This window comes from Hemitrygon akajei, chromosome 14, assembly GCF_048418815.1.
Source record: "Hemitrygon akajei chromosome 14, sHemAka1.3, whole genome shotgun sequence".
Lineage (NCBI taxonomy): Eukaryota > Metazoa > Chordata > Chondrichthyes > Myliobatiformes > Dasyatidae > Hemitrygon > Hemitrygon akajei.
In genome coordinates, this window is record NC_133137.1 from 71,202,303 (window position 1) to 71,225,724 (window position 23,422).

General features: G+C 38.3%; 1 protein-coding gene across 6 annotated transcripts in view; it reads left to right on the forward strand.

Annotated features, from left to right (window-relative positions):
• The window catches only part of gramd4a (GRAM domain containing 4a), a 160,051-nt gene extending 139,502 nt beyond the window's left edge, over positions 1-20,549 (forward strand). For all 6 annotated transcript variants that reach the window (XM_073066359.1, XM_073066357.1, XM_073066358.1 and 3 more), the window contains 5 exons: positions 4,776-4,920; positions 7,531-7,624; positions 11,547-11,631; positions 16,004-16,072; positions 17,623-20,549. In XM_073066359.1, coding sequence (XP_072922460.1) covers positions 4,776-4,920; positions 7,531-7,624; positions 11,547-11,631; positions 16,004-16,072; positions 17,623-17,724 — 495 coding nt within the window. In that variant the 3' untranslated portion in view covers positions 17,725-20,549. The remainder of the gene's footprint in view (positions 1-4,775; positions 4,921-7,530; positions 7,625-11,546; positions 11,632-16,003; positions 16,073-17,622) is intronic.
• Positions 20,550-23,422: the final 2,873 nt, after the last annotated feature.

Below are 23,422 nucleotides of genomic sequence, written 5' to 3' on the forward strand. Positions count from 1 at the left end.
GTTCACAGAAATTGTAGAACAATTAGAAATGATTGAAAATTTGATTATGGAAATTTAAGCTAAATTTTTAGCTTAAGGTAGAAATTCTATATTTTTTAAGAGAATTAGTTCTTTCTCAAAATTTTTATCTCCCTTAAACTATAGAATGTACCCATTTTAAAGGGTCAAATAATTAAGTTACATTAAGTTTAAAGTACAGTGGATTCCAGTTAATAGGTCGGTTGGTTAATTGGGGCAGCTGCTAATTTGGGACAACTCCATTTAAAAAAACAAAAATTAATTGAGAAAATAGCCTGGATTGCCCTAGTTTATTTGGGACACTATACCATTTAATTGGGACAGGTGGCAGTTGGAAATGTTGAACAGTTTCCAACTAGCATCAATTGCATGCAAATGCGTGGCAGTTAGACACTTGACCATGCTTTGAGCGAACAGTTTTTAAATAGCGTCAATTGTGTGTGTTCGTGTTCAAAAAGTATTGATTTTTGGTGCGAAATAAGCAGTAAGACAATTCAGAACTATTTTGCTCATTGCGGTTTCAAGCATTCAGGCTTGGAGATGCCAGAAACGTCCGGAAGTGAAAATGAAACTATTTCACAAGTTAGGACCTATGAAGAATTTGAAGATATCAGCAATCATCTTGAATGTTACAATAAAAAAAATCTGGAGGATACAATCATCAACAGCATCATATGAAGACAGTCCATTATCTGTACTACGTGTCTGCGCTGACTTTGTTCATTACTGTCAAAAGAGCAGCAGTGTACACTAGCTAAATTTCTCCATCGATAACTATTAGAAACACAGATTTATTGTACTGTAGGAGTATTGGTAGTGTTTTAATTCTGTATTTCACCTAAATACATAATTTGTTACTCAGTTTTATACCTTTTTTAACTGTTACCATGAAACTTTAGCTAATTGGGGCAGCTGCTTAATTGGGCCAAAATGTAACGGAATCCACTGTATATAAAATAATTTACCTTTGCCCATAATTGTTGAATTTGTTCTGTTTTAATACCAAATCTTTTGTGAAAGTAGTATGTTAAAGGTTAAATTGTCGCACACTGCTGATGTGCACCTTTCAGAAGTCAATTAAATTGATTGGAAATTGCGAGGGTGAAGTGCTGCGGGAGGAGTGTGGGACAGGTGGCAGAGAAGGAGGGGCGGTAGGGTGGTGCAGGTCCAGACACACCCGGCCCTGAGACACCAGGCAAGGTCATTTGATTCTAAACAATTGGTTTATTCAGAGTGTGTCTCTGGTGTTTCCCACTTCCTACCCTCTTCCTTCCCCTTTTCCCACTACCATGATTTCCTTCTCTTCTCCCATCCTCCTTTCCCATTCTCAGTCCACAATAAAGATCCACATCAAAATCGGCTTTATCATCACTCAGTTTTTTTGTGGCAGCAGCACAGTACAATACATAAAATTACAACAGTACTGTGTAAAAATCCTAGCTATATACATATGTGTCTAAGTCTTTTGCACAATATTACTGTATGTTAATATATTTAATATGTTAAGATGTTGAAAGAAGTCCTGCAAACATCTGGGTTTATTTGATTTTAAACTGCATATAAAAAGCATAATTAAAAATAGAGATGAATGTCAAAGTGCCTTGAAGATTAATCAGAATCTTCAGGAATAATTTTTTTTATTGGAAAATTAAAAAAAAAATTACATCATAGTGACATTAATCTGAAGCAGACAATTTTTATGAATTGTTTTTATGATTTTTCAGTCCAGTAGAACTTGCTTTACTCCCCTGTTAATCTTTGGCCCCTTATGCTCAGCAATATGGTTTATCTGCTTGAAGAGCCTACTTTTCTTTGCAGAAATATGGAGAGTTGCAAATGAACTAATAGGACAAATTTTGTTTTATGTTTTTGATTTGTATCTCAATCCATCAGTAAAATAATTGGGAAGAAAGAGATAAAAGATGGACAGATGTAGGGAAGAGATCTTGAGCTCAGGACTTAAGAAATAGGTGGAACAATGGACTTTTGATAAGTAAACAAGCTAAATACAAGAGAAATGCAGAGCTCTGAGGTTTTCAGAACTTGAGAGCAGTACAGGGATAGGGAAGGAAGTGGCAATGGAAACCTTGGAACATCTAGGTGAAAACCAGTATTATCTGGGGAACAATGAACCATTGTAGGTCAGTAAGAAAAGGGCAATCTGAGATTGGATCCTAAGTAGAGTAGTATTTGAACTGCAGAGTTTTGGATAAGCTGAAGTTTATGAAGAGTGGTGGATGTGTAACTTGTGTGGTGAGAAATTAATTATTTAGGTCTGCAGTTGATCATGATGTGAATCTGGGCTTTGGGTGAAGCTAAGTAGAGGCACATGGAGAGACTAAGAGTGTTTTGGTGATGTAAAGGGAATAGAGTGTTGAAACTCAAAAGATGGGTGCTGATGTTATGGAAAGTATGGTTCATACTGAGCCAATAGTCAGAGAGATAAATTGAATCTGAGGCGAGGTACAGTGTTTATGATGGGTGCCAATGTTTAAGAGGAAGGAGTTGCAATTTACTCAAAATTGGATAAAAGATCGTCATTCAGAATATTGACCTTTATTGGTCTCTTTGGCTAAGGTTCTAATTTCAGAGTCATTGGGATAATATTATGACACAATTCTTCTAAATAATGTCCATTTCAAATTATTTTCAAATTGTTTAATTCTGTGGTTAGGCATTTCTGTGAATGCAGGTAAAAGATAAAAGGTTTAAAAACAAAAGTTTGATTTCCAATGAACATTCTAACTCTTCATTTGATGGAAATGGTCAAAATCTCTGGGCTCAGAGGACAATTCTGCTTGTTAGTTTAGTGCTGCTGGACCTGGATTGTTCTGGAGCTCCTAGAGTAGGTATGGAGCACCCTCCAGAGGCACAAGGTCCTTTTAGTTGCTTTTAATTTTGTGCTGATGTGACTGTTCCTTCCCCATCATACTCCCCAACTAAGCACAATACTTTTCTGAATCTGTAATAAATATAAGTTTGTCTTCTAATTACTGGAGCCCCTTATATTCAGTTTAAAGTTCTAAAGATTACCTGCAGGCTTGGGTTTTGAGGGTTTTCAGAATCAGGTTTAATATCACTGGCATATACTGTGTACCCTGTGTTGGGTGGTGGGGTGGAGATTCTTCTGTACCAAAGGAGGTGTAAAGTGCTCCTTACCTTTGTTAGCCTGCATTGTTACCCTTGGGCAAGGTGAACCACCTGCTTAGCCCCTGATCAGGGTCACGTGAAGCCATGGGAGCAGGTGGTAGGTGGTCGTGTGAGCAGCTGGTGCATATCAGTGACGCCAGGCAGATGATCTCTGGAAAGTATCACCCATCTTGTAGGGACACCCTCCAGAAGAAGGCAATGGCAAACCACCTCTGTAGAAGACTTTGCCAAGAACAATCGCAGTCATACAAAGACCATGATCACCCATGTCAAACGATATGTCATGAAATTTGTTGTTATGCGACAGCAATACATTGCAATACATCATAAAAACTAAATTAGAATAAGAAATATCTATATTATAAAGTAAAATAAGTAGTGCAAAAAGAGAAAAAACTGCTTTTTTTTTGAACAAGCAGTTATAATTTTTCTCACTGTACAAACTGTGCAATGCTTGCTTTACCTTTTCTTTCTAAAGTATTTCTTTATGCAATTTGTAATCATCCTGGGAGAAATATATTTAAAATGTTAAGCTGTAAGTAGTTCATTCTACTGAGTTTTCCTGGATTTATGAACTCAGAGGCATCGTTCATCTTCCTTGTCCACATCTTGTGAATACAATGTTATTCATATTCTAATAGCTTAAATACAAAAGCAATAGAAAAGAGAAAGAATTAGGGTTATATGACACTAACAGGTGATCTGACCATTGGATTGAATCAGAAATGGCCTGAAATTCTATTAAGCTGCTAGCTGTGATAACCATGATGAAGTTAAAGGGTTTTGAAAGGCACACTTTAAATTTCATCATTTAAGTTAATTAAGTGATCCTTGTTATATTTTTCATCAGTCAGATGATATGAAGTAAATGTAAGAGAACAGAATATGTTGAATTCAGTCTGACCTTCATGTCGTGACATCTATTTGCAGCCCTCACCTGGCTGAGACAGAATCTCTCTGCACTTTGGACCTTGGGCATCATAGCGGACGGAGAGCCCTAAACCCAGGATGTCTCTGAGTGCTGGGGCAAAACTGTGCCTTTTTTCTAAGTCCTACGTGAACTTAGTATTTAAATATCTCTGATCCTTTGGGTCATTTAAAGCTACTAAATTTGAAGTAATTATTTAGAAATAAGAATGATGAAAAACAGCTAATTCAAAGCACAAACAATTGGGAAAAAATCTTTTACCTTCTACTTTGCATACTAATCTGCAGGCCTACTCTTGTCAATCATCCTTTTTTGTCATTCACACAACTGGACTTCACAAGTCCTTCCTACCTTAGCTGAGAGATTTTCCATTGAAGTTACTTAGGATCAGAGAGGCAGTTTCCTAGTAACTCTGGGGTCATGTATAGTATTGAATGCAGCACCACCTGCCCAAGTTTCATACTTCCACACAATGTGCATGGAAGTCCAAGACTCACTGAAGCTTCAACTGCTGATTGGAACCACTGACTCCAGCCCTGCAAGATTTCTCTTTTCCTGAACGTTAATAGGGTATAGTAGTGAGGGAAGGGTGTCTATATTACTTGCTAATTGCTCTATTGAATTTGCTTTTATGTAGTTTTCTGTGCCCCCCAACCAGCTAATTGTGATGTTTCCACAGATGCCAGCAGTCGCGTCAAGGTCCAACGTTACAGCCAATGCCATGTCTGTTTATAGTCGGGACGATGATGGTGCACGCTCCCACAGCAAAAAGAGCAGCTTCAGTGAGATTTTCAGTTTAGCAGAGAATGAACGTCCTTTACCAGGTACGTACAGTTATGTCTATTCTGTATTACAATCTGATTTAATTTAAAATACATTTGAAGCTGTTATTTCTGGATCTGTGATAGATATTTGGACAGCGTTATTTTGGGTAATAAATTAAGCATAGTAAGAGCTACACAGCAAAATTGGTGGGTGGCTGCAAGCTCCAGATGTGTGTTGTTGTATGGCGGGACTCTGTTAAGATGGCAATCATACTTGTAAATTAACATAAACTGTGAAATAATTGTGACTATACCTTTGTTTTTAGCCTCAAGGAGTCCAGTATATTTTGTGAAACGCTTGTCCTTTAATCGGCCCACGCTACATAACAGAACTTCGTATGATCTGTCTGCCATCACTGAGAAAATCTTTGCTACCCATTTTCTGTTGTTGCACACTTCACCATATCACACTCATGCACTCTTCCATATCAAATTATTACTTAGAAATTGCATTGTTTTGCTCTCTAACTTGTCTGTTTTTGAACTCTAGTAATATAAACAACATGCTGTAGGAACTCAGCAGGCCAGGCAGCATCTATGGAAAAGAGTAAACAGTTGATGTTTTGGGCTGAAACCCTTCATCAGCATTTGGTTTTGGCCTGAAACATTGATTCTTCACTCTTTTCCATAGATCCTGCCTAGCCTGCTGAGTTCTTCCAGCATTTTGTGTGTGCTACTTTGTTTTCCAGCATCTGCAGATTTTCTCTTGTTTGGTATTTGAACTTTTGTTCAGTAAATTAAGCTACTACTGTAGTGTATGCTGTGGATTTTGAACTCTCCATGATGTCCCTCACATACTCTCTCTGAACCTATACCTATCTGCAGAACAAAGCAGTGGACTTGTCCCATTCAATAAACAGCATTTTTCTCAGGCACCCTCCCAGTGCGCCTCATCGTGACCTTTCAATACCCACTATATCCCGCTGAGCTAGTACTATCCTGGTCCACTCATTACTGCATCAGCTTGGCTGAACGTTGGCTGCTTCACTGGTTTTTAAAATTCATCTCCATTGAGTAGGACTGCGGCTGTTGAATAGTTCACATAATTTCCTTGACTTTCATCCTATTATTCTTCCTCCATTCCATCCTCGTATTGTCAGCTCATTCAAAGGATCCATTTATAATGCTTTTTTGACCTGCCTTTGGCATTCATTGCCAGTGTATGATGCATTGGGAAGTTGACTGGCTTCTGCTAAATATTTAGGAACGTGGGGTCAGGCTTCAAATTTTCAAGTAAATTTATTATCAAAGTACATGTATGTCACCATATACAAACCTGAGATTCAGTTTGTTGTGGATGTATTTCATAAATCTATAGAATAACCATAACAGAATCCATGCAAGACCAGCTACCTATGGCGTTTAACCAGAGTGCAGAAGACTTTGCAAATACAAAAGAAGAAATAATAATAAATAAATATCGAGAACATGAATTGAAAGTAAATCCATTGGTTGTGGGAACGTTTCAGTGAAGTTGAGTGAAGTTTGGTTCAAGAGTCTGATGGTTAAGGGGTAGTAACTGTTACTGAACCTGGTGGTGTGAATCCTGAGGTTCCTATAAATGTGAAGCCTGCTGCACATTTGATAATTGCTGATCTGCACCTCTGTTTCAATTACTTAGGTTAGCTCTGTATCCCTCGACATAGTCACCAGAATCCCCCACTTTTTTACCAGTAATTTTTATTTGAAGTGGGAAGTGATATTTACTTGAAGCATACTTTACAATAATGCAAAATGATGGGGTGGGGCTGACTGCAATTTCAACGGCGTAATCTTCATTATGTACCAAGTAATATTGAAGTAGAGATCATGGTCTTTATCAATACTCTTCAGAGATTGTCTGCCTGGCATCAGTGTTTGCTTCACCAGGACCTGTGATGTGCACCAGTTGCTCATATGACCATATGCGACCTGCTCCCATGGCCTCAAGTGACCCTGTTCGTGGGAGGGGTGGGGGCTAAGCAGGTGCTGCACTTTGCCCAAGTGTAACCTGTAGACTAGCGGAGGGAAGGAATGCCTTGCAGCTCCTTTGGTAGAGACGTATCTCCACCCCACCACTCAACAGAGTAATATTGGGGCTAAAAGGGTTAACTTGTGAGGCTGAGTTGTTTATTCTCCTGTATATTGAAGAATAAGACTCAGCTGTTGGTGATAGTTAGAGTAATCATCCTGGACTCCAGGACAAAGGCAAAATGATACAGTTCGAGTTGGGCTGTCCATATGATGTTGGTTCTTCACATAAAGGCAAGTGGATATTTGTACTTTCAAAAAACCTTTTCTGAAGCTACTTCAGTTGATACATGTATTGCAAGGGTACATTTTTGTTTGCTTAGACTTAATTAAGCAAAATAGAGATACTGGCCAAACATGACCTAACTGAAAGCCAGAATAGGCTCATGGGCTGAAAGATATTATCCTGTTTCCTTGTTTCTAATTTGAAAAGCAGAATAATTGTTTTATTATCAGAGATAAATTTGTAATCACCATGCATGACCTGCATTGTCTTGGTAATTTTCTTAAAATAAACGTTCAAAAATGTTATCTAGCAGTATGTAACTTGTTACCAAACAGGACACTGACGGTTAAAACTCTCCACTCTTTTTCCTACAGTATGTGAAAACGGATGGCGTTGCTGTCTAATTAATAGAGACAAGAAGATACCCACTGACTATATTCGGCATGGTTTCCTCTATGTAACAGAAAAGTAGGTTATATTAAAACATTCTGTAGAGACTTAATATTCATAACAAATTATTCAATGTTGTACAATTTAATAATTAAGGCCGAAATCTCAAAACATCTCAAACTTCATTACAATGAGAGGGATTGGTTTGTTTGCCAAAAGACATAAATAATATGCGATGATAGCTTGTCTGAAGCAGATGCAGTCTTAATTTGGTGTTTTTATTCAGTAGTAAACTTTAAAAAAAAACACACACATCTTGATGTATTTGTTTTTAAAGTTAGTCTATCTGTTTAGGTCAGGAGTTCCCAACCTGAAATCCACGGACCCCTCGGCTAACAGTATGGGTCCATGGCATAAAAGGGTTGCAAATTCCTGGTCTAGGTCATTTCAGAAATGTGTGCTCCATTGATTTTTATGCGGGATTTAAAGCTTTCCAGCCTATTTGTTTTTCATTCTTTCAATCCGAGTATTATGTACGGGGAAAAAAAATGGCATTTTGTATTAGCACTAAAAGCAGCATATATTGACAGTGAATTAATTTAATTGACCCCTTGATGCTCAGGTAACTTTGATTCAGGGCAAGTTTACACTTTCAAAGCTTTCAAGGGGCTATTGAAAGCCCAATATCAATACGCGATAAAGGATTTTGGTACCATTTCCCTTTGCCAAGCAAAGGTCTGCTGATCACTTGGAAGGATAGATAAGCAAAAGATTATTCCATTATTGTATATCAAATCAAACGTAACTTTGCTCTATATCAGGGGTTCCCAACCTTTCTTATGCCATGAGGGGTGAGGGGGGTTGGGGATCCCTGCTGTATACCACCAACCAGTGTTCCGTAGTCCTGCCACATCTATGCATACTGTGTGGTCATTTTATTAGGCATACCAGTTCACCTCATTAATGCAAGCAACTAATCAGCCAATCATATGGTAGGTGCCCAATACATGCAGGCATGGACAAAGTTCAGCTGTTGTTCAGACCAAACATCAGAAGGGGGAAGAAATTTGGTCTAAGTGACTTTGACCATAGAACTGTTGTTGGTGCCAGAAGGGGTGGTTTGAGTATCTTGGAAACTGCTGATCTGCTAGGATTTTCCTGCATGACAGTCTCTAGAGTTTATAGAGAATGGTGCAATAAACAAAAAAACATGCAGTGAGTGGCAGTTCTGTTGGCAAAAATGCTTTGTTAATGAGAGAGGTCAGAGGAGAATGGTCAGACTGGTTCAAGCTGATGAGAAGGTGACAGTAACTCAAATAGCTATGCATTACAGCAGTGGTGGGTAGAAGAGCATCTCTGAATCCACAACATGTCAAACCTTGAATTGGATGGGCTACAGCAACAGAAATCCACTCTGGGTTCCACTCATGTAGCTAATAAAGTGGTCACTGAGTATAGTTAGGAATGGTAGCGGACAATTAACCAACTTGAAAAGAAAAAGAGGGTTTGCAAGAACATACTCTACCTCAGTGAAACCAGGGCTTGAGGCTTTCCCAAAGCATTTGCATTCATCATTGGATAGAAATGGATGCCGCATCTCACTTTCCTCTTAAGATTTCCATCATCACAGGAGATAATTTGCAGTCTGTTCTATTCATTCTACATATAAAAAATGTCTGACAGGCATTAGATACATAAAATGTAATGGGATACCATCCAAGATGTACTGTAGTACTGAAGATGTGCTCTTGAACCGGTTGTTCCTCTAGCCAAGCCGCTCCAATATATTTAAAATGTTGAAAATTACTGAATATACATACAACCTGTTCACAAAATGCAAGGTGAATCCAATCCACCTAATTATTGCTCAGTTTTTGGCAAAGTGACAATTGTCAGTTATCAAACAGTACTTATTCACCAAAAGCATAATGTCTGCTTTCAGATACTCAAATGTAGATCAAAGGTTTGTTATCCCCCTGATCCATGTTTGAGGTGAGAGTTTTCATCTGTGGCATTGTGTTACAATTTGACCAAGTGTGGCACCAAGAAGCCTCTTCAAACTGATAGTGGCATTAACGGGAAAACACATCTATTGTAGGTATCATTCCTCACATTTTGGGGTGTAGTGGTTACCTGAAAACAAACTAAAACTGCTCAGAGACTGAGTTGTGGAATTGACACTGTATGTTGTGCTTCTAGAGTATCGAAATTCCAAATCAAAAAAAGTATGTTCAATTCTTTATTGCTAAACCAACAAAGATGAACAGTCTTATATTGATAAAGCTAAAGAAACTAAAACTAACGATGTAGCAAAATTAGTGTTCCAGTTAGTGTAACTAAGAGGTACAACCAATTGATCTAGCAGTCGAGAAATTAATGCTCTTAATAACAGTAAATAAAAATCACCCCCAGCCCACTCCCTGGCTCAAACTCTCAACTAGACGAAACTGAATTAAAGACAAAGAGTGAATATGTGACTATACTCTTCTCTTCCACCACGCTCCAACCCACGTGACAAATTACCCATAATAAATGTGCAACACAAAATACAATACAGACAAGCAGAAAATCGATACTTGTATGTTTACCAGACTTAAGTTATCTTAGCTCTAGGATTTTGTTGTAGGCAGTAGGCGTGGGACTTTCCAAGACCGGACCGCTTTGTCATGGATCACACTTCAAACGTAATGTCAAAAGTAGGAATATATGCCACAATTGTTTTCCACTAGTACTAGTGGATTGGTACTAGTCAGAAATTGGACAAGAAATTTCCATTTGTAAGGGATATATCCTGCATGATTAATAACCTTACTATGCCTCAAATACTCAGTCCTTGACTCCCCAGTACATAGTGGCTGCACAGCAATTTTTTTAAATCTGCTACTCAAATCACATCCTGACTCCTTGAGCTGTAAAAGGCTAAGGCCAGCATAAGCATAGGACCCACACCAACTGCAGATTTTGCCTCCAGACCACACACTATCATGATTTGGAAACACGTCACAGATTTGACATTTTTGGCTTGAATCCTGAAACTCGCTACCCAGCAGCATGCAAATAGCACCAAATATTTATGAGAGTGGCCAGCAAATATGTACCTGTATGTGGAAGGCTTATTAATTGTGATGAATGGCAGACAGATGGATAGCGTAGTATCAAAAGATCGATGCACACCAGAGTGATTCAAGTACTGTAATATTCCACAGAACCATTGACTTGTTTCAAACTTGTGAAAGAAAACAATAAACAGTTGTTGATATGACGAGAAAATGGCCAATAATATCATTATGATATATTTATTTTAAGAATCAAAACTTACAACAAAATTACTTTGTAATTTGGCATGCTCAGTGAAGATCAGTTCAAATTTTTAGTTTCAGTTGACATTAAAGGAACTTGCTTAAGATCATAAAACACTGGTTAGACACAATTTGGGTCCACTTCTGGGTAGCGTACTCAGAAAGTTGTGAAGTCTTTAGAGAAGGCACAGAAGAGAATTACCAAAATAATTCTTAGGATGAGAGACTTAAGTTGCTTTGAAAGACTGGAGAAATTAGGTTGTTCTTGGAACAGATGAGATTGCACGGAGATGTAGTAGAGGTATTTCTCATTATAAGAAATATAAACCAAGTAGAAGGAAATGGAAATATATCTGAAGGAAAATAATTTGCAGGGCTTTTGGGAGAGAGCAGAGGAGTGACATATTGGATTGATCTTAGATGGAGATAGTATAGCCCATGGTCTCATAATCTTCCTGTGATTCTAAATGGTTATTCTGATAGAAAATCCACTAGATCCATAAAAAAATAAAATCTTCATATATGAACATTTCAATTTTTTTATTACATTGATAATACCTTCTTTGAATGTTGGTAAGTACAAAGTAAACTGGATGTGACAGCCATAGTTATGCAAAATCATCAATGAAGGTCTGAGTTAATTATTTTAATCAATTAAGATTCCCTATCAAACACTTTACAACTTGTTTCTTTCTGTCCAGTTATTTGTGCTTTGAAAGTTCCAAGTCTGGCTCATCCAAGAAAAATAAGATAATAAAATTAAAAGATGTTACAGAAATACAAAAGGTATGTCTGAGTTTTTATTTTGAATTTTGGCTGATTTGTTTGTTGTAGTTTTTGTGGTTAAGAATGATTCTCAGTTTTTTTCTGTTTGAATTTTTGTATGTATAATTTGCCAAAGCTAACATGAGGTGCAACTAGATATTTTACATTGTAACTTTTCTACTAATACTTAAAATTCATCATTTTTCTTGAGTGCAAATAAGAATGACCTTAATAATATTTTCATCCATCGGGTTTCTGTTATGAAGAGTGGTGGTGATAATTCCCTTAAAATTTTTGAATCATTATGTGCTTACACATTTCAGCATTAATGTAAGTGATTTCATTTCAATGAGAGCTGTGTTCAGTTTGCACTCATTTTAAATCTACCACATGAAACTACTTCAGCTAAAACCATGATATGTTTTCATTCAATGATCTCCTTGAACAATACTACATAGTGAGAATATGACAGATTTGAGGGCTGTATGTTATTCCAGAGTTTGAGAAATTCATGAGAGCCCCAGATGACAAGACAGTATGCTCTTATATGAGAACAAAAAACTGCACAGCACAGGATCAGGTCCTTAGGCCCACTGTGTTGTGCCAAACTAATTAAGTTAGTGATCGAATGACAAACCAAGCTAATCACTTTTGCCTGCACAACGTCCACATCCTTCAATTTCCTACACATTAATGCGACTATCTAAGAGCCTCATATTTGTCTCCACCGTCACCATTGGCAATGCATTCTAGGCACTTGTCACTCTGCACAGTAAATAACTTGCCCTTTGAATGTAACATCTCCTTTGAATATAACCCCGGTCTCCTTAATGCATGCTGTCTGGGTATAAGGCATTTCAACCCAGGGATAAAGATACTCGCTGTCCATATTTATGCCTGTCATAATCTTATAAACCTCTATAAGCCTCTGCCACTCCTGAGAAAGCAGTACAAGTTTGTCTAACCTTTCCTTGTGGCACATGCCCTCTTATCCTGGCAGCAGCCTGGTAAGTCTCTTCTGCCCCCACTCCAAAGCCTTGATGTCCTTCCTGTAATGAGATGACCAGACCTGAATGCAGTACTCTAGATGCAGTCTAACTAAAGTTTTATTCCTGCTGCTGCCTGTGTGGGCTTCCTCCGGTTTCCTCTCACAGTCCAAAGACGTACCTGATAGGTTAATTGGTCATTGTAAATTGTCCTGTGATTGGGCGAGGATTGCTGGGTGGTACGGCTTGAAGGGCCTACTCAGTGCCATATCTCAATAAATTAATAAATAGATTATTAAGCTGCACCATAACATCCTAACTCTAGAACTCAACTCCTTGGCTAATAATGGCAAAAATGTCATGTGCTGCCTTTACCAGCCTATCAATATGTGTAGCCACTTTCAAGAGCTATGGATTTGGACCCCAGTACCTTTGCACCACAACATTGTTAAGTGTCTTGCTCATAAACAGTATACTGTACATTTACATTTGACCTTTCAAAGTGCAGCACTTTACATTTGGCCAGATTAAACTCCATCTGCCATTCCCTGTCCACATCTGCAACTGACCTATATCCTGTTGCATCCTTTGGCAGTCTTCTATTCTCTCCTCAACACCACCAATCTTCATATTGTCTGCAAAGTTACCAACCCATCTATCTATGTTTTCATGCAAGTCATTTATATATACCACAAACAACAGATGTCCTATTGCAGATTCCTGTGTAACACCACTGGTCACAAATCTCCAGTCAGACCAAGTCACATTCACCACTATCCTCTGTCTTCTATGGAAAAGCTAACTCAGAACCTAAACAGCCAACTCACTATGGATCCCATGCATCTTAATCTTCTGGATGAACCTCTCATGAGGGTCCTTGTCAGATGCTTTAGTAAAATCCATGTCGACACCATCCACAGCTCTATCTTCATCATTCACCTTAATCACCTCCTCAAAATGCTCAGTCGCATTAGTAAGACATGATTTGTCCTGAACAAGGCCATGCTGACTGTCCCTAATTAAAAGCACTTGAAAAATATACGTAAATGCCAAAGCTAAGAATCCTCTCCAGTAATTTCCCTATCACTGACGTGAGAGTCACCAGTCTCTAGATTCCAGGATTATCCCTATTTCCATCATCGAATAAAGGATCAACATTAGCTACTCACCAGTTCTCTGGATATTGGTCAAGGCCCCAGCAAACACTCACAATAACTTGGGTATATCCCATCAGGTCCTGGGGACTTAATGTTCTTTAAGAGACCCAACTCTACCTCCTCTTTTATCTTTTATCATATTAGCGTGCTCTACACCAATCTCCCTTTGCTACACATCCTTTCCCTAGAAGATCAGATCCCTGAATTGTTAATGAACACTATCCCATTATTCCTTTACCTCACTACCTCACATCCTCCACTCCCAAGCATGTGTTCCCTCCTTTTTCCTTGAGAGATCCAACCCCTTCCTTTGTTATCCTCTTGCTCTTGATAAATGTATAGAGGATGCCATCCAGCATACTCTTTCACTTTCTACCATCAGGCAGGAGACTGCTGCGTAAAGACAAGAACGATCAGGATGGGTAACGGCTTCTTCCCTCAGGTCATTAGCTTCTGCACTCCCTGCCGCTTTGCATTCAAAGTGCCATCGGATAATTTGTACTCTACCCTACGATATTTAATTTGCTTTGCTTTACATCCTGGCCTGGAGAAACATCTTGTTTGGTGGTATTTGTGTACATCGTTAAATGACAATAAGCTTAACTTAACTTTGGGTTTCTCTTTAAACCTATTTTTCAAGATCTTTTATTGGTCCTATTGGTCCATCATGGCTCTCCTCATTCCTTCTTCACTTCTTCTTCTCTCTATAATCCTCAAGGTTCTTTTTGATTTCAGCTTCTTAAGCCGGGTATGCACTTCTATTTCTTCCTTGACTAAATTTACCAACTCTCCTAACATCCAAGGTCCCCTTATCTTGCCATCCTTCCTTCTATCTGAAATATACCTGTGCTGTATTCAGTGCAAATGCTCTTTCAACACCCTCCATGTGTCAGATGTGGACTTGCCCAAAAACAGATTTTCCCCATTAACCCTCCCTAGTTCCTGCCTAATGACTCTTGTAATTTATCCTGTTCCTATTTAATATTCTCCGCAAGCTCCATACATATCCTTATCTGTTTGTTTGTTTGTTATGTGCCATGTTGAATGAAGTGGCTGATCATGGTCTTTTCATGAGCATGATTGTTCTTGGCAAATTTTTCGACAGAAGTGGTTTGCCATTGCCTTCTTCTGGGCAGTGTATTTACAGGACTTGTGACCCCCTGCTCTCATAGCTGCATGTGATCATGATCGGGGTGGTGGGGGGGAGGTGCTAAACAGGTGCTACACCTTGCCTAAGGGTGACCTCCAGGCCTGCAGAGGGAGGCCTCCCTTTGGTAGAGACGTATTTCCACTCTGCCACCCAATCCTTGTCTATAGCTATCTTAAAACTTCAGGTATTGTGATCACTTACAGTTCTTTTGCTGAATAATCAGTCACCTGGCTAGAGCTTGTACTCAACACCGGTGTGGCATCTTTTCTTGTCAGACAATATACACATTGGTTCAAGAAATCCTCTTGGATGTACCTAACAAATTCTACCAGTCTAAACTTATTGTAATTATGAGATCCAGTCTATATTAGGGATAGTGAAGTTTCCCATTATTAAATAACAACTCTTTGCCTTGGTATCTGTTGTTACATTGTGTTTTTAGACAATATCCAAGAATCATGATTTTTAAGTACTTCGTCTATTTTAAATTATAAATTTGTTTGGAAATGCCTGGGGTCCCCAGTGTATCTTGATTTTACTTGCATTTCCCAGCGCCTTCAGAAGTAATTAATGGACAGGGTTTCTACAGTGTCCCTTTGTCATTCCTATCCCTACTCAAATCTGGATGTTTGAATGTTTCAGGCTATCAAGTTAGACCCTTTACATTAGTTAGGTGAGGCATCTGTGAATGTCAGGCCCACACTGATAAGATCTGGCTCAAAGAGTGAGAAAATTTTGTTTGGGGAAAAAATATTCAGCAAGTAGCACTTTTAAGTGATCAAAGGTGTTAAGCAATGCACAGATAATGTTTAAAGCGAAAGGTAGCATTTCCTTGTCTTCTTTTCCCTTGGCCTTGTTTTTCCCATTGAAATCAGACATTCACAAACCAGTGCAGAATCTGAGAGCAGATTCCTTAGTTGGGCAATGTAAGTGAAATCAAACTCCACTGGTGGTAGGATGTGAAACTCTTGGCATTTCCAAGCAATAGTCAAGTTATTTTTATTTATCTGAGAATTACTCAAACTGCAGTCTCATCACTAAGTATGAATTATTTTCTTTCTTTTTTTCACCTCTCTCATTGTTTTGTTTTACTTCCCTAGTACAAAGTTCTGTCAGTTTTGCCTGGATCTGGAATGGGTATTTCAATAACTACTCCATATACCCAAAAGGTGAGTAATTTCCTTTCTTTTGACGTTTTGTTGTTTCACATACTTACACTTTTAAATAATATACAAACATTCCATTCTATGGGAGACTTTTGTGCCAGTAATGCATCTAAAATCCTTTTCAGATACTGCCAACCAGTAGATTACTGAAAGCATTATCCCTCAGTTTTATGTGATTAAGCTTATATGGCTTAAGCAGTTATTAACAACATAGTTAAATAATGTTGTGCATTACTGCACTCCCGACAGGAGTGGTAGAACAGAGGGAGTTTAGGATGTATTGCACACAAAATGCTGGAGGAACTCAGCAGGCCAGGCAGCATCTATGGAAATAAATAAACAGTTGATGTTTTGGGCTGAGACTGGAAAGGAAGGGGGAAGACACCAGAATAAAAAGGTGGGGTTGAGAGGAAGGAGGATAGCTAGAAGGAGATGGGTGAAGCCAAGTGGATAGTAAAGATAAAGGGCTGGAGAGGAAGGAATCTGATAGGAGAGGAGAGTAGACCATGGTAGAAAGGGAAAGAGGGGACCTGGGGGGAAGTGATAGGCAAGTGAGAAGAGGTAAGAGGCCAGATTGTGGAATAGAAGAAGAGGGCACGGTGAGGGAAGTTCTATTACTAGAAGGAGAAATCAATATTCATGCCGTCATGTTGGAAGATAGCCAGATGGAATGTAAGGTGTTGCTGTTCTACACTAAGGGTGGCCTCATCTTGGCATAAGAGGAGGCCATGGACCAACATGTTGGAACAGGAATTGGAATCAGAATTAAAATGTTTGGCCATCGGGAAGTCCTGCTTTCGGTGGATGGAGTGGAGGTGCTCGATGAAAGGGTCCCCTGATTAAGCTGGTAAGGCAGTCGGAATGGCATACCAAAGGTTTGCCTGTATTAGAAGAGAAGTAATGTTTATACAACACTTCGTCTGAATACATTTCTGGTCACTTCATTGCAGGAGATATGTAATTACACCAGAGAGCACTTACGAGGATATTGCCAGTATTGGCATGTTTTGGTTATGGTGAAGTATTGGAAAGGCTGCAGTTGCTTTCTCTGGAACGAAGTAGTTCGTGAAGAGGCTTATTTGAGGTGTTTAAAATTGAGGTGTTTTGACTGGAGAACAAGGAAGGACCCATTTCCCATAGCTGAAAATCAAACCCCACTCACTGGCCATAGTTTTAAAGTAATGGCATTAGAGGAGAAATAAAGGGAAACTTTTCACCCAAAGGGTGATAGTGATATCGAACATTGCCTAAAAAGGTGGCAGAGGCAGAAACCCTCATCATATTTAAATAGCATTTGGTTGTGCACTTCAAGAGCAGAGCTGTGCAGGGTTAACGGTGTCAGTGATGGAAAATGCGGTTAGATTGGGTATCTCCAGTCTGCTCAGGCACAACAGATTGAGTGGCTTCCTGGGTCATTAATTGTTTGTGATTATGCATAAATGTGTTAGAGTGAAATAAAATAAAAATTTTTGTCCACTGTGCTTGTTATATTTTCATTTAACTTGGAAACAATTCTTCTTTAAAACCTTTTTGTTTTGCTTTCCTTCCTTTAGCCACTGGTATTTGGTGCTATGCTACACAGAGATGAAGCCTTTGAAGCAATAAACTCTCAATATACCAAAATAACATCCAGCGTATCCAGTAATGAGTCCTAGCCACGTGCTTTCGATGAGGAATAACTTGCCTGTATAATATTGTTGAAATGAGAAATTGGACAAGAACCTCTGTTACCTGTTTGATGATATTTGCGATGGATTTTGTATCTAATTGGAATAGATGGTTTATAATCTATATATTTTTTAACTTGCTGTTTAGTTATTTTACATTTAGGTGAGAGTTTTACACAAAAGTGCTGTTACTATCATAGTACCCTGCACAGTAAGCACTTTTGGCATTTGTTTACAGACATTTTAAATGTTATACTAAATTGGAGTAGGATAAAATTGAGTGTTTTTAATTAAAATAAAGAAACAATGTAAGATAACTTTTGAAGTAAAATGTACAAAATCTGAATGCCAAGGTTGTATACTTCTCAGTGTCCATTTCAGATAAGGAGTATTGTTTGAAGTGATTATCTTTTCAAAAGGATTTTGGTAAACTAAGGTTAAGCAGAAAGATGCAGCAAGTTAGAAATTCTGGAGAATCAGAATTAATGCATCAAATCATGTCTTTTTTTTATTAGATTGGCAAATAACCAAAGTAAGTAATTAGATTACACCCTGATTGTGGAGTCTGGACAGTATAAATATTAAATAATTATTCAGAACTTAGTGTAAGTTATAATTGGTTAAATAGTTGCATGATATAGATACAATCATTTCAACATTATGTCACAAACAACTGCAGAAGTAATCTCATTCAGTGTAATTATGGAAGCAAGTTCTAATTCTTTTAATAATATTACTTTCGTTGCAAGTTGGAGTTAACAACTTGTTCAGATAATTTTTTGGGGTTTGAAAGTTTCCCTGTCACTCCTTTTACTGTTTTTCCATTTTTGCCATACAGATATACGAAAAATGAGTGTTTTGGACAATTCTTCCAATGAGTAGAAATTGTTTGTTACTTCTTATGTCATATCCTGCTTGCTGGCTTCTTCCAAAAAGACTAGTCCATGACCAAGATTTTCCTTGAGTTAGTTTTCCAGATTTAACAAGTTAAAACAGACTAATTTTACTCTTCTATGGCAGTGGAAGACCATCTCTTCAGAAAGCAGCTGTATTTATTAAATTCTGGGCGCCAAAGTAGCGTAGTGGTTAGCACAATGCTATAACAGCTCAAGGCATTGGAGTTTGGAGTCCAATTCTGATATCATCTGTAAGGAGTTTGCATGTTCTCCCCCGTGGAATGTGCGAGTTTTCTCTGGGTCCTCCGATTTCCTCCCACAATCCAAAGACATACCAGTTAGTAGGTTAATTGTCCCGTGATTAGTTGAGGGTTAAATCAGAGGCTGATGGGCGAGGCGGCTAGAAGGGCATATTCTGCCTATATCTCTAAATAAATATATGAATTATTAATGTTATGTCCTGACCCTTTGTTTAAATTGCCGACTCAAATCTTCAAGGCATGCTCTTAAGGACATGAATGGAACTGGTATCCATTAATACTGTCTGATATTCTTTTTCTCCATCAGCAAAGAAACCTGCCGTTATTCAGTGTTGACATAGAGAACTGCTTGAAAACTTGCTGATAGAAGGCAGAGACATGAACCCACATTCTGGTTCTCAGTGATATGGGTTAAAGATACTGTACATTGGCTTTGTGGATTTTTATCCAATTCCTTTCTAATTCATTTTTTGCTTCAGTTCAGAATGAGGTTTTATCTGCACTGCTGTTTGTAATCTTTCTTGGCAGATGTCTGTACCAATCATGCTGCAGCAGAGAATCCCATTTCTCTCTTGTATGTAGCAAGTTCTTCCCATCATCTCATAGATCAGATACAGTAACAGCTCTGTGCCATTGCCCACACTCGCTAAATACAATAGCATACACTTAGAATTGGAATGTAATTGAAATATGATTCATCAAACCTCTATTTGATGTAGCCTTCAGAAAAAAAAACTGCTGTACTGACTTACCAATGCTTAAGACTTCATGACCTGTTTTATTTTTACGCGTGTTCACAGAATTTATAAGCCGGCCAGTGGCTTGTGGCAACTGCACCATACTTCAAGGCGAGTGTTCCTGAGTTCAAATCTGGCTGGCTCCTCATAATGCTTTCCATCCTTGCTGAGTTGAGTGTTGAGCTAGCAACTTGGCCTCGTAAAAAACCAGACAAAATTACCAAATAAACAGCAAGGTTGCTGCCCAGTGTGCCACAAGGCGCAGAAAGGAACAACAACATAGAATTTATACTGAGTACGTAAAGATGCATGACCATGTAGAATAGTTTTCACTTTATCTTGGGTTTATTCAAGATTTAGTTCCTTAAAACTTTTAATTGAACATTATTAATGCTGCAAACACTGGAATATGAATAGTAGTGGATTTGTTCTATATAGTTTCCTGGTACAAACATTTGCCAAGTTCCCTTTAGTTTACTATTAATGTGGGAATGTTTACTGAGGGTTAATTTTTCAGTTCTGTATAAGAAGTATATTTGCTAGTTTTGGAATCCATGTAGGATACATACTAGCAGTTAATTTAAAATAATGTAAACAAGTTGTAAAAAAAGCCATTAACTAGTAGTTTTCAATTAATGCAATTTATTTTCTTAATAACCCCAATCACAGAAAAGCAGTTGCCATTCTTGTTAATGTATATTAGATACGTTGATTGTTTACATATTGAAAGTTGTGCATAATTGTTTTTGGTATCATGTAAAACTTTTGTGTAAATGCAGAAACTACAAATGGATCCAAGAAATGTATCTTAATCCTGTAAAATCTGCAAGCTTTGGATCATGTTTATTCTAAAATGGATAAAAAAAAGTCTTGTAAAAAGTCGCACAGATTTTTATTTGAAATAAATGGTTCTGTAAAAACTCCGGGTTTATGGTTTTATAATGTATGCTTTTTAGCTGCCATCTGTTATAGCTATTGGAAAGTTCTCTAAAGTTGTTCTGATGCCAAAACCTTCATGTACGCATTGAAGTTGCAGTTACGCTGTAGGCACTAGGTGAGCAGTAATGTGATCACCTGGTAATTGTGCCATTCCATTTCCATTTGATGAAACATTCTCCAATTCTTTCATTGCACACAACAGATGTTAACGAAGCAGTGTTGACTGGAAAAGTTTCTCACATATTTTACTCTCTAGTATTTTGTTGTGAACAGCTTTGAGTCATGTCATTTTTTCCTTTAAAATGAATACTTCACAGCAGTTTCACTTAGAGTCTCAGAAAAGTAGAACACAGAAATGGGCCATTTGGCCTATCTAGTCTGTGCCAAACCATTTAAACTGCCTACTCCCGTCGACCTGCACCTAGACCACAGCTCTCCATACCTGTACCATTCATGTACCTATCCAAACTTGCCTTAAAATTTGGAATTAACAAACATTTACTCCATAAATGATTTGGCAATAGCCAAGGGTGAGTTTCATTAGGCTGTGTGCTTAAAATAAACCCACCATTTAGAGAGCAGCAATCAACAAAACCAATATAGACAGAGTAATTTAATTTTAGAAGTCATGGAAACAGTGTTCTGGTCAGAGCACAACTAATACGTCATGTCTAAAGATAGAGATTAGTTTTATTTGTCACATATACAGTGAAATGGGTCATTTGTGTCAAATCAAATCAGTGAGGATTATGGTGAGCAGCCTGCAGGTGTTGTCACACTTCCAATGCCAACATGGCATAACAACTCACTAATCCTAACCGTATTCCTTTGGAATGTGGGAGGAAGCAAGAGCACCCAGAGGAAATCTGTGGAATTCATTGCCACAGGGAGCTGTGGAGGCCAAATCATTAGATATGTTTAAGGCAGAGTTTGATAGATTCTTGATTAGACCAGGGCATGAAGGGATATGGGAAGGCAGGAAAATGGAGCTGAGAGAAATGGATCAGCCAAGATGAAATGGTGGAGCAGACTCAATGGGCCAAATTACCTCATTCTGCTTCTATATCTTATGGAAACCCATAGGCTACAAACTGGAGCATCCAGAGGAAATGCATGAGGAGAATGTACAAACTCCTTACAGACAATGGCAGGAATTGAATCCCAATCGTAAGCTGCTGCTGTAATAATGTTACACTAACTGCTATGCAACCAACCTATCGCACATAGTATTATTCAATGGTGAACATGATTTTGAAGGGTTGGAATTATGAAGCAAGACTGGCCTGGAAGAGGTGTCTGAGAGATGAAATTTAGGTATGCAGAATAATAGTTCTGGGCTGAACCTTTACACATACTTTGTAAAGAACCAAGGTATTGTAGATTTGAGCACATGAAAAGCTGATGTCCGACAGAAATTCTTCACTTACAATGCATAATTTGGTGTTGCAGCTGGGTATCTTGGGATTTTACCATTGCATGAACAAATGGAGGTTAACTCAATTTTCTAAGAGTAAGAATGTTAGACTTTTAATCATTGTGCTATAAACTAGTTTTATGAAGGTAGTTCTATTTAAAAAAAAGAATATATTTAAAAAAGCAATCTTCATAAATTTGAGGATTTTCCTCAAATCTAGGAACATTAGACACCTCAGTTTACCCATGGTTATCAGTTGCTGCCTCAGTCTGAGCTTGAATTCATCACGAGAAAACCTTGCACGAAGAGAAAACAGTTCCTTACGAATGCTGCTAATGGCCACAGGCTCCTATTAATCTAAGCAATTACTCAGTTCAGCTAAAATCTATTGAACCAGTTCACCTCTAAAATTACATTTTCCACAGTGACCAGGTCTGGCGCTCATTTATCCAATTCCTCAGCAGGGAACTTCCTTGCTTCTGGATTTTGTAAATGAGGACATAATGAATAATGCAGATCTCAACCTTTACACCGCTCTTGCTTACTGCTGATAGCATTCTCTTTGTATATTTTCCCACTTTTCTTCAACTTTAAGTTATCTCACTGGTTAATGATGGCAGCCAATACTGCTCCAGGCTTTCATGTGAAAATTAGATGAGAAATTCTACTCAACCTGACCACAAAGAAGTCTGCAAACTCTCTGACTCAAGATCATTTTTATGTACGTTTGTGTAGTGTGAAGTTCAGCACATTGTTTTCCTGTATTCTTGAGCTTGACTTTGCCTCTACCACATCTCTGTTTCTTACATGATTGCTCTCACCTCTCCCTTCGACCACAGCAAGGATATAAAACCATAAGACATACTGTAGGAGCAGAATTGGGCCATTTGGCTCATCGAGTCTGCTTCGCCATTTCATCATGGCTGATCTATTTCCCTCTCAACCCCAATCTCCTGCCTTCCCCCCCATAACCTGCCACACCCTGACTATCAAGAATCCTTCAACCTCTTCCTTAACTGCACCCAATGACCTGGTTTCCACAGCAGCCTGTGACAATGAATTTCACAGATTCACCACCCTCTGGCTAAAGATATTCCCTCTTATTTCTGTTCTAAATGGACATCCCTCTATTTTGAGGCTGTACTCTCTGGTCCTAGACTTCCCCACCAAAAGGAAAATCCTCTTTACATCCACTCCACTGAGGACTTTCAACATCCGATAGGTCTCAATGAGATCCCCCTTCATTCTTCTAAATTCCAGTGAGTACAGGCCCAGAGACTTCTGTTGTATGACAACTCTTCAACTCCCAGAATCATTCTTGTGAGCCTCCTCTGAACCCTCTCCAATGTCAGCACCTCCTTTTTAAATAAGAGGCCCAAAACTGCTCACAATACTCCAACAGAGCCTTATACAGTCTCAGCATTGCACCATTGATTTTAT